The sequence below is a fragment of the Oncorhynchus kisutch genome, linkage group LG10, assembly GCF_002021735.2.
Source record: "Oncorhynchus kisutch isolate 150728-3 linkage group LG10, Okis_V2, whole genome shotgun sequence".
Taxonomy (NCBI): Eukaryota; Metazoa; Chordata; class Actinopteri; order Salmoniformes; family Salmonidae; genus Oncorhynchus; species Oncorhynchus kisutch.
The window spans coordinates 6,877,894-6,890,668 of NC_034183.2; the positions used below are offsets into that span (position 1 = coordinate 6,877,894).

At 40.2% G+C, this 12,775-nt stretch overlaps 1 protein-coding gene across 1 annotated transcript in view; it reads left to right on the forward strand.

Moving 5' to 3' along the window:
* The window catches only part of LOC109884312 (anoctamin-3), a 163,760-nt gene that overhangs the window by 103,106 nt on the left and 47,879 nt on the right, over window positions 1-12,775 (forward strand). The window contains exons 11-14 of the mRNA XM_031832836.1: window positions 730-851; window positions 2,807-2,941; window positions 3,935-4,031; window positions 9,282-9,342. Coding sequence (XP_031688696.1) covers window positions 730-851; window positions 2,807-2,941; window positions 3,935-4,031; window positions 9,282-9,342 — 415 coding nt within the window. The remainder of the gene's footprint in view (window positions 1-729; window positions 852-2,806; window positions 2,942-3,934; window positions 4,032-9,281; window positions 9,343-12,775) is intronic.

Here is a 12,775-nt window from a genome sequence, read left to right on the forward strand (position 1 = left end):
GAACTTCTCCACAACTTTGTCCCTGACCTGTTTGGAGAGCTCCTTGGTCTTCATGGTGCCACTTGCTTGGTGGTGTTGCAGACTCTGGGGCGTTTCAGAACAGGTTAATACACTGATATCATGTGACACAGGTGGACTTTATTTAACAAATTATATAACTTCTGAAGGTAATTGGTTGCACCAGATCTTATTTAGGGGCTTCATAGCAACGGGGGTGAATACATATACACTTTTCTGTTTTAAACTTTTATAATTTTTGAATCAAGTAATTTTTTTCATCTCACTTCACAAATTTGGACTATTTTGTGTATGTCCATTACATGAAATCCAAATATAAATCAATCTAAATTGCCGGTTGTAATGCAACAACATAGGAAAAACGCCAAGGGGGATGAATACGTTTGCAAGGCACTGTATAAATGCTGTCTAGACATACCCCTTGTTGGTTGTGTTTCCTGTGGCGTAGTCAAGTGGGTTTGAATGATTCAGAACTCCACCTGTTACACGAGGCTATTTGCTTCTGTTTTTAGGGAGGATACAAAAGCATGGGATTAGGCTAGTGTCAACCTGTCTACTCGTGTGAATTCTCTGCGTTTTCTGTTTCTGTCCTAGGACGGCTATATAAGAGTTGGCTACAGCCCCATACAGTATGAACTAGGCTAGGCGTCGTTATATACCTGTCTTCCAGTCATGTTAATTGTGTTCTGTGTTCTGTACTTCTTTTTTCAGGGTGGATACAAGAGCAGACACCCTATTAAGACTCACGGTGCCCAGAACCACAGACACCTGCTGTACGAGAGGTGGGCTCGCTGGGGCATGTGGTACAAGTACCAGCCTCTCGACCTCATCAGGTAACCACTGGTGTGTGTGGGAAGTCTGTATTATGAGCCCGGGCTCTCCTCTCTGGCTCCAGACATGTCATTTTTCAGGAATTAAACCTCTCCACAGGAAACCCCAGGCTAACTTTCCTTCTCAGGAGTCGTTTCTGAATTAAATAGAGTAGCTAGGTCTGACCTGTTCCAATTTAAAAGTCAACCCACAACCACGGGAGGTTTTGCTAATCTGTCTTCTCATTGGACTTCTTTCCTCTGCGTTTCATACAACTAGGTCTAAACAAGTCAAATTTAGAGGTCCACTCCAGTCGTGAGGTTTCTTGTTCATTTGGACTTATTTTCTCTGCATTTAACACAACTGAAATACTGCTGTACAGTAGGTGTGACTCTGAATAGGTCCAGATTAAAAGTTCATCGCCTAGTCGGGAGGTTTTTTTGCAAGTTTTTCGTTGGACTCGTTCAACCCTGATGAAGGTCTATTGACAAAATGTTGGTGTGAGATGCATTAAAATGGTTAGTTGTGCATCCAAGACCACCTACTTGTATGTGGTGAAATTCCTTCACTTTCTATGAATTGTTTTCTCGTCCATCCACCTACAGTAGAAGCACGACATATGTGCATAATTTACTTATTTTAATTAATGGACGTATTTCCTGTCAGTCAAATAATGGTGTTTTCTTGTCACATACACCAGATAGGTGCAGTGAAATGTGTTGTTTTAGCAAATTAGGGTTAGGTGCCTTGCTCAAGGGCACATCGGCAGATTTTTCACCTTGTCGGCTCGGGTATTCGAACCAGTGACCTTTCCGTTACTGGGCCAACGATGTACCTGCTGCCGCTAGGGGGTCCAATTGAATCAGTCCATGTCGGGGAGTTTTTGCCAATTTATCCTCTTTATTGTACTTGTTCCCTGCCACGCCTGTTCTTTGCCTTGTTGGTTACATGGTACTTGTTCCCTGCCACGCCTGTTCTTTGCCTTGTTGGTTACAAGGTACTTGTTCCCTGCCACGCCTGTTCTTTGCCTGGTTGGTTACAAGGTACTTGTTCCCTGCCACGCCTGTTCTTTGCCTGGTTGGTTACAAGGTACTTGTTCCCTGCCACGCCTGTTCTTTGCCTTGTTGGTTACAAGGTACTTGTTCCCTGCCACGCCTGTTCTTTGCCTGGTTGGTTACAACGTACTTGTTCCCTGCCACACCTGTTGTTTGCCTTGTTGGTTACAAGGTACTTGTTCCCTGCCACGCCTGTTCTTTGCCTGGTTGGTTACAAGGTACTTGTTCCCTGCCACGCCTGTTCTTTGCCTGGTTGGTTACAAGGTACTTGTTCCCTGCCACGCCTGTTCTTTGCCTGGTTGGTTACAAGGTACTTGTTCCCTGCCACGCCTGTTCTTTGCCTGGTTGGTTACAAGGTACTTGTTCCCTGCCACGCCTGTTCTTTGCCTGGTTGGTTACAAGGTACTTGTTCCCTGCCACGCCTGTTCTTTGCCTGGTTGGTTACAAGGTACTTGTTCCCTGCCACGCCTGTTCTTTGCCTGGTTGGTTACAAGGTACTTGTTCCCTGCCACGCCTGTTCTTTGCCTGGTTGGTTACAAGGTACTTGTTCCTTGCCACGCCTGTTGTTTGCCTGGTTGGTTACAAGGTACTTGTTCCCTGCCACGCCTGTTCTTTGCCTGGTTGGTTACAAGGTACATGTTCCCTGCCACGCCTGTTCTTTGCCTGGTTGGTTACAAGGTACTTGTTCCCTGCCACGCCTGTTCTTTGCCTGGTTGGTTACAAGGTACTTGTTCCCTGCCACGCCTGTTCTTTGCCTGGTTGGTTACAAGGTACATGTTCCCTGCCACGCCTGTTCTTTGCCTGGTTGGTTACAAAGTACTTGTTGACTGCCAGGCAAATACAGCCGGGTCTGAATTGAAAGATCGACCATGTTGGGATTAGCTTTTGCTAATTTATCTTGTTCATTGGACTCTCCTCTCCAGGCGTTACTTTGGGGAGAAGATTGGGCTGTACTTTGCCTGGCTGGGTTGGTACACTGGCATGCTTATCCCGGCAGCTCTTGTGGGTCTCCTCGTTTTCCTCTACGGATTTCTTACCATGGACACCAGCCAAGTCAGGTCAGTCAGGACACACCACACCGGAGCTTCTGTGTCCCAAATGATACCCTCTTCCCTTTGACCCAAGCTCTTATAGGCGTCCCGAATGATACCCTCTTACCTTTGACCCGAGCTCTTATAGGCGTCCAGAATGATACACTCTTCCCTTTGACCCGAGCTCTTATAGGCATCCCGAATGATACCCTCTTTTCCCTTTGCCCGAGCCGTTATAGGCGTCCCGAATGATACCCTGTTCCCTAGATAGTGCACAACAGAGCCTATGGGCCCTAGTCAAAAGTCATGACACTATAAAGAGATTAGGGTGCCAGTCAGGACACCCCACAACTCTCAATGATATTGTTATTGATCTGACAGCTTGTGTATACAGCCTGCAGATTTGAAAGGGTTTACATTAACCCTAAGCCTAGCCTTAAACCTAAACTTAACACCCCTAACCCCCTAACCTTGAACCTAAACTTAACACCCCTAACCCCCTAACCTTGAACATAAACTTAACACCCCTAACCTTAACTTTAAACCTAAACTTAACACGCCTAACCTTAACACCCCTAACCGTAACTTTAAACCTAAACTTAACACCCGTAACCTTAACTTTAAACTTAACACCCGTAACCTTAACTTTAAACTTAACACCCCTAACCTTAACTTTAAACCCAAACTTAACACCCCTAACCTTAACTTTAAACCCAAACTTAACACCCCTAACCTTAACTTTAAACCCAAACTTAACACCCCTAACCTTAACTTTAAACCCAAACTTAACACCCCTAACCTTAACTTTGAATCTAAACTTAACACCCCTAACCTTAACTTTGAATCTAAACTTAACACCCCTAACCTTAACTTTGAATCTAAACTTAACACCCCTAACCTTAACTTTAAACCTAAACTTAACACCCCTAACCTTAACTTTAATACATTTTGATCTCTTTATGTCTGATCTCTATGTCTGGTTCAAATGTTAATGCAGTTTTCCTATGTCTGTCCCTTCAGTAAAGAGATCTGTGAGGCCAACACTACTATCATGTGTCCTATGTGTGAGGAGAACTGCAACACCTGGAAACTCAGTGACAGCTGTGTCTATGCAAAGGTCAGTAATTAAACCATTAATCTATTCTGTTCTGTTCTGTTCCATTCTATTATGTTCTATTATATTATGTTCTGTTCTGTTCCATTCTATTCTGTTCTATTCTGTTCCATTCTATTCTGTTCTGTTCCATTCTATTCTGTTCTATTATATTATGTTCTGTTCTGTTCCATTCTATTCTGTTCTATTATATTATGTTCTGTTCTGTTCCATTCTATTCTGTTCTGTTTCATTATGTTCTGTTCTGTTCTGTTTCATTCTGTTCTATTCTGTTCCATTCTATTCTGTTCTATTATATTATGTTCTGTTCTATTCTGTTCCATTCTATTCTGTTCTATTATATTACGTTCTGTTCTATTCTGTTCCATTCTATTCTGTTCTATTATATTATGTTCTGTTCTGTTCCATTCTATTCTGTTCTATTATATTATGTTCTGTTCTGTTCCATTCTATTCTGTTCTATTATATTATGTTCTGTTCTGTTCCATTCTATTCTGTTCTATTATATTATGTTCTATTCTGTTCTATTCTGTTCTATTCTGTTCTATTCTATTATATTCTGTTCTATTCTATTATATTCTGTTCTATTCTGTTCTATTCTGTTCTATTCTATTATGTTCTGTTCTATTCTATTATGTTCTGTTCTATTCTATTCTATTATGTTCTATTCTGTTCTATTCTGTTCTATTCTGTTCTATTCTGTTCTATTCTATTATATTCTGTTCTATTCTGTTCTGTTCTGTTCTATTCTGTTCTATTCTATTATGTTCTGTTCTATTCTATTATGTTCTGTTCTATTCTATTCTATTATGTTCTATTCTGTTCTATTCTGTTCTATTCTATTATATTCTGTTCTATTCTATTATATTCTGTTCTATTCTATTATATTCTGTTCTATTCTGTTCTATTCTATTATATTCTGTTCTATTCTATTATATTCTGTTCTATTCTGTTCTATTCTGTTCTATTCTGTTCTATTCTATTATATTCTGTTCTATTCTGTTCTATTCTGTTCTATTCTGTTCTATTCTGTTCTGTTCCATTCTATTCTGTTCTATTCTGTTCTGTTCCATTCTATTCTGTTCTATTCTGTTCTATTCTGTTCTGTTCCATTCTATTCTGTTATATTCTGTTCTGTTGCATTCTATTCTGTTCTATTATATTCTGTTTTATTCTGTTTTATTTTATTCTGTTCCATTCTATTCTGTTCTATTCTGTTCTATTCTGTTCTATTCTGTTCTATTCTGTTCTATTCTGTTTTATTCTATTCTATTATGTTCTATTATGTTCTATTCTGTTATATTCTGTTTTATTCTATTCTGTTATATTCTATTATGTTCTATTCTGTTCTATTCTGTTCTATTCCACCCTGTTAGCTCAGAGTGGAATATAATAGCTGTGTCTATGCAAAGGGCAATTAAATGCTAATCTCTCTTAACAGTTTGAGATCGCCAACGTAAATGTGCTAGCTAGCCACACAACATTTGGTGGCTTCCGAGATTAGTAAGACCCCTGAGGAATTAGAGCTAACAGGTTTAAAAATAGAACGCTATGCTGGTATGCTGTAGGTGTAGAAGTACTATAGTAAACAGAAGTACTATAGTAAACAGAAGTACTATAGTAAACAGAAGTACTACTACAGTTAACTAGTACTATTACTGTCCCTGAGTATCAATCACACAACAGTTAACTAGTACTATTACTGTCCCTGAGGATCAATCACACAACAGTTAACTAGTACTATTACTGTCCCCAAGTATCAATCACACAACAGTTAACTAGTACTATTACTCTCCCTGAGGATCAATCACACAACAGTTAACTAGTACTATTACTCTCCCTGTGTATCAATCACACAACAGTTAACTAGTACTATTACTGTCCCCGAGTATCAATCACACAACAGTTAACTAGTACTATTACTGTCCCTGAGTATCAATCACACAACAGTTAACTAGTACTATTACTGTCCCTGAGGATCAATCACACAACAGTTAACTAGTACTATTACTGTCCCTGAGGATCAATCACACAACAGTTAACTAGTACTATTACTGTCCCCGAGTATCAATCACACAACAGTTAACTAGTACTATTACTGTCCCTGAGGATCAATCACACAACAGTTAACTAGTACTATTACTCTCCCTGAGTATCAATCACACAACAGTTAACTAGTACTATTACTGTCCCCGAGTATCAATCACACAACAGTTAACTAGTACTATTACTGTCCCTGAGTATCAATCACACAACAGTTAACTTGTACTATTACTGTCCCCGAGTATCAATCACACAACAGTTAACTAGTACTATTACTGTCCCCGAGTATCAATCACACAACAGTTAACTAGTACTATTACTCTCCCTGAGTATCAATCACACAACAGTTAACTAGTACTATTACTCTCCCTGAGGATCAATCACACAACAGTTAACTAGTACTATTACTGTCCCTGAGGATCAATCACACAACAGTTAACTTGTACTATTACTGTCCCCGAGTATCAATCACACAACAGTAACTAGTACTATTACTGTCCCCGAGTATCAATCACACAACAGTTAACTAGTACTATTACTGTCCCCGAGTATCAATCACACAACAGTTAACTAGTACTATTACTGTCCCCGAGTATCAATCACACAACAGTTAACTAGTACTATTACTGTCCCCGAGTATCAATCACACAACAGTTAACTAGTACTATTACTCTCCCTGAGTATCAATCACACAACAGTTAACTAGTACTATTACTCTCCCTGAGGATCAATCACACAACAGTTAACTAGTACTATTACTGTCCCTGAGGATCAATCACACAACAGTTAACTTGTACTATTACTGTCCCTGAGTATCAATCACACAACAGTAACTAGTACTATTACTGTCCCTGAGTATCAATCACACAACAGTTAACTAGTACTATTACTGTCCCCGAGTATCAATCACACAACAGTTAACTAGTACTATTACTGTCCCTGAGTATCAATCACACAACAGTTAACTTGTACTATTACTGTCCCCGAGTATCAATCACACAACAGTTAACTAGTACTATTACTGTCCCCAAGTATCAATCACACAACAGTTAACTAGTACTATTACTCTCCCTGAGTATCAATCACACAACAGTTAACTAGTACTATTACTCTCCCTGAGTATCAATCACACAACAGTTAACTAGTACTATTACTGTCCCTGAGTATCAATCACACAACAGTTAACTTGTACTATTACTGTCCCCGAGTATCAATCACACAACAGTTAACTAGTACTATTACTGTCCCTGAGTATCAATCACACAACAGTTAACTAGTACTATTACTGTCCCTGAGTATCAATCACACAACAGTTAACTAGTACTATTACTGTCCCTGAGGATCAATCACACAACAGTTAACTTGTACTATTACTGTCCCCGAGTATCAATCACACAACAGTAACTAGTACTATTACTGTCCCCGAGTATCAATCACACAACAGTTAACTAGTACTATTACTGTCCCCGAGTATCAATCACACAACAGTTAACTAGTACTATTACTGTCCCCGAGTATCAATCACACAACAGTTAACTAGTACTATTACTGTCCCCGAGTATCAATCACACAACAGTTAACTAGTACTATTACTCTCCCTGAGTATCAATCACACAACAGTTAACTAGTACTATTACTCTCCCTGAGGATCAATCACACAACAGTTAACTAGTACTATTACTGTCCCTGAGGATCAATCACACAACAGTTAACTTGTACTATTACTGTCCCTGAGTATCAATCACACAACAGTAACTAGTACTATTACTGTCCCTGAGTATCAATCACACAACAGTTAACTAGTACTATTACTGTCCCCGAGTATCAATCACACAACAGTTAACTAGTACTATTACTGTCCCTGAGTATCAATCACACAACAGTTAACTTGTACTATTACTGTCCCCGAGTATCAATCACACAACAGTTAACTAGTACTATTACTGTCCCCAAGTATCAATCACACAACAGTTAACTAGTACTATTACTCTCCCTGAGTATCAATCACACAACAGTTAACTAGTACTATTACTCTCCCTGAGTATCAATCACACAACAGTTAACTAGTACTATTACTGTCCCTGAGTATCAATCACACAACAGTTAACTTGTACTATTACTGTCCCCGAGTATCAATCACACAACAGTTAACTAGTACTATTACTGTCCCTGAGTATCAATCACACAACAGTTAACTAGTACTATTACTGTCCCTGAGTATCAATCACACAACAGTTAACTAGTACTATTACTGTCCCTGAGGATCAATCACACAACAGTCGATGCATGTTATTGGTAAGCTATGCTGAGCAGTCATAACAGAAATGCTTAATGCAGGGTTATTCAAATCTTACCCTATGAGGTCCAGACTACTGCTGCTTTTAGGTTCTGCCTGATAATGAATCACACCTACCCAGTATCCCAGGTCTAAATCAGTCTCTAATTAGAGGGGAAGAAAGAACAAGAATATTGGAAGTGGCTTCAAGGTCCAGAGTTGAATTTGAGGGCTTTAGCGGCTGTATGACCTGCCACAACGTATGTGGATGTGATGTGGATATCTTTTCATGCAGAAGTGAAGTGGGCAAAACTGGTTGAAAGGACATCAATTACAATCAGTTTGGTTTTGCTGTGATATTATATTGTAAATGTTCCAAGTAATGGTGCCCCATTCCGGTGGGTAATGATAACAATATGCCGTCTACCAGATGCTTTTATCCAAAGCGGCAGTCATGCAAACATTTTTATGAGAGTATTGATTATGCAGTCGCTCTAGAATCTGCTTTCTTTTCCCACTGCAGTTCTGACATTTGGCAATTTTCAATGATGTTTTGTCCAATTTGTCACGAGATATGCACTGACGGGCGGGCCATTGTGTTGACGTGTCACTTTATTTAACCATTTCATGCTGTAAAGGTGTGGTGATTGGTTAAAATCGTAGCCCTCGTGTTGGAGTGTGACGATCAGACAGTTTTATGTGTAATATTGTGATGATTTTACATTTTTTCGTTTGTTTTTGTGGTTATTGTACCCTGATTGGTGAAATTTTTAAGCAGTCACATAATATGCGGGGAATTGATTTAGCAAACAAAACAACAAAAATCTTCAAGCACAGAATGGCAAAATCCTGGATGGACGGATTATTTACCAGTTACAATGATTAGAACTGGAAGAAAATTGTTTATGTAGATCAATGTGTTTTTCTTTTTGCAGGTGACCCATCTCTTCGACAATGGAGGGACTGTGTTCTTTGCCATCTTTATGGCAATATGGGGTAGGTAAAGAGATTATTTTGTATTTTTCTGTGGCCTCTCTCTCTGCCTCTCTCTCTCTCGCTTTCTCTGTCTCTCTGCCTCTTTGCCTCTCTCTCTCGCTTTCTCTGTCTCTCTCTCTCTGCCTCTTTGCCTCTCTCTCTGCCTCTCTCCCTCGCTGTCTCTCTCTGCCTCTCTCCCTCGCTGTCTCTCTCTGCCTCTCTCTCTCGCTGTCTCTCTCTGCCTCTCTCTCTCACTCTCTCTCCCTCTCTCTCTCCCTCTCTCTCTCTGTCTCTCTCTCTCTCTCTCTCTCTCACTTTCTCTGTCTCTCTCTCTCCCTCTCTCTCTCTCTCGCTTTCTCTGTCTCTCTCTCTCTGCCTCTTTGCCTCTCTCTCTGCCTCTCTGCCTCGCTGTCTCTCTCTGCCTCTCTCTCTCACTGTCTCTCTCTGCCTCTCTCTCTCGCTCTCTGTCTCTCTCTCTCGCTCTCTCTCTCTGCCTCTCTCTCTGCCTCTCTCTCTCTCTCTCTCTCTGTCTCTCTCTCTCTCTCTCTCTGTCTCTCTCTGTCTCTCTCTCTCTGTCTCTCTCTCTCTCTCTCTCTGTCTCTCTCTCTCTCTCTCTCTCTCTCTCTGTCTCTCTCTGTCTCTCTCTCTCTGTCTCTCTCTCTCTGTCTCTCTCTGTCTCTCTCTCTCTCTGTCTGTCTCTCTCTCTGTCTCTGTCTCTGTCTCTGTCTCTGTCTGTCTCTCTCTCTCTCTCTCAATTCAATTCAATTCAATTCAAGGGCTTTATTGGCATGGGAAACATGTGTTAACATTGCCAAAGCAAGTGAGGTAGACAACATACAAAGTGAATATATAAAGTGAAAAACAACAAAAATGAACAGTAAACATTACACATACAGAAGTTTCAAAACAGTAAAGACATTACAAATGTCATATTATATATATATACAGTGTTCTAACAATGTACAAATGGCTAAAGGACACAAGATAAAATAAATAAGCATAAATATGGGTTGTATTTACAATGGTGTTTGTTCTTCACTGGTTGCCCTTTTCTCGTGGCAACAGGTCACAAATCTTGCTGCTGTGATGGCACACTGTGGAATTTCACCCAGTAGATATGGGAGTTTTTCAAAATTGGATTTGTTTTCGAATTCTTTGTGGATCTGTGTAATCTGAGGGAAATATGTCTCTCTAATATGGTCATACATTGGGCAGGAGGTTAGGAAGTGCAGCTCAGTTTCCACCTCATTTTGTGGGCAGTGAGCACATAGCCTGTCTTCTCTTGAGAGCCAAGTCTGCCTACGGCGGCCTTTCTCAATAGCAAGGCTATGCTCACTGAGTCTGTACATAGTCAAGGCTTTCCTTAATTTTGGGTCAGTCACAGTGGTCAGGTATTCTGCCGCTGTGTACTCTCTGTGTAGGGCCAAATAGCATTATAGTTTGCTCTGTTTTTTTGTTAATTCTTTCCAATGTGTTAAGTAGTTATCTTTTTGTTTTCTCATGATTTGGTTGGGTCTAATTGTGCTGCTGTCCTGGGGCTCTGTAGTGTGTGTTTGTGTTTGTGAACAGAGCCCCAGGACCAGCTTGCTTAGGGGACTCTTCTCCAGGTTCATCTCTCTGTAGGTGATGGCTTTGTTATGGAAGGTTTGTGAATCGCTTCCTTTTAGGTGGTTGTAGAATTTAACAGCTCTTTTCTGGATTTTGATAATTAGTGGGTATCGGCCTAATTCTGCTCTGCATGCATTATTTGGTGTTCTACGTTGTACACGGAGGATATTTTTGCAGAATTCTGCGTGCAGAGTCTCAATTTGGTGTTTGTCCCATTTTGTGAAGTCTTGGTTGGTGAGCGGACCCCAGACCTCACAACCATAAAGGGCAATGGGCTCTATGACTGATTCAAGTATTTTTAGCCAGATCCTAATTGGTATGTTGAAATGTATGTTTCTTTTGATGGCATAGAATGCCCTTCTTGCCTTGTCTCTCAGATCGTTCACAGCTTTGTGGAAGTTACCTGTGGTGCTGATGTTTAGGCCAAGGTATGTATAGTTTTTTGTGTGCTCTAGGGCAACAGTGTCTAGATGGAATTTGTATTTGTGGTCCTGGTGACTGGACCTTTTTTGGAACACCATTATTTTGGTCTTACTGAGATTTACTGTCAGGGCCCAGGTCTGACAGAATCTGTGCATAAGATCTAGGTGCTGCTGTAGGCCCTCCTTGGTTGGTGACAGAAGCACCAGATCATCAGCAAACAGCAGACATTTGACTTCGGATTCTAGCAGGGGGAGGCCGGGTGCTGCAGACTTTTCTAGTGCCCTCGCCAATTCGTTGATATATATGTTGAAGAGGGTGGGGCTTAAGCTGCATCCCTGTCTAACCCCACGACCCTGTGTGAAGAAATGTGTGTGTTTTTTGCCAATTTTAACCGCACACTTGTTGTTTGTGTACATGGATTTTATAATGTCGTATGTTTTACCCCCAACACCACTTTCCATCAGTTTGTATAGCAGACCCTCATGCCAGATTGAGTCGAAGGCTTTTTTGAAATCAACAAAGCATGAGAAGACTTTGCCTTTGTTTTGGTTTGTTTGATTGTCAATTAGGGTGTGCAGGGTGAATACATGGTCTGTTGTACGGTAATTTGGTAAAAAGCCAATTTGACATTTGCTCAGTACATTGTTTTCATTGAGGAAATGTACGAGTCTGCTGTTAATAATAATGCAGAGGATTTTCCCAAGGTTACTGTTGACACATATTCCACGGTAGTTATTGGGGTCAAATTTGTCTCCACTTTTGTGGATTGGGGTGATCAGTCCTTGGTTCCAAATATTGGGGAAGATGCCAGAGCTAAGTATGATGTTAAAGAGTTTTAGTATAGCCAATTGGAATTTGTTGTCTGTATATTTGATCATTTCATTGAGGATACCATCAACACCACAGGCCTTTTTGGGTTGGAGGGTTTTTATTTTGTCCTGTAACTCTTTCAATGTAATTGGAGAATCCAGTGGGTTCTGGTAGTCTTTAATAGTTGATTCTAAAATCTGTGTTTGATCATGTATATGTTTTTTGCTCTTTATTCTTTGTTACAGAGCCAAAAAGATTGGAGAAGTGGTTTACCCATACATCTCCATTTTGGATAGATAATTCTTCGTGTTGTTGTTTGTTTAGTGTTTTCCAATTTTCCCAGAAGTGGTTAGAGTCTATGGATTCTTCAATTGCATTGAGCTGATTTCTGACATGCTGTTCCTTCTTTTTCCGTAGTGTATTTCTGTATTGTTTTAGTGATTCACCATAGTGAAGGCGTAGACTCAGGTTTTCCGGGTCTCTATGTTTTTGGTTGGACAGGTTTCTCAATTTCTTTCTTAGATTTTTGCATTCTTCATCAAACCATTTGTCATTATTGTTAATTTTCTTCGGTTTTCTATTTGAGATTTTTAGATTTGATAGGGAAGCTGAG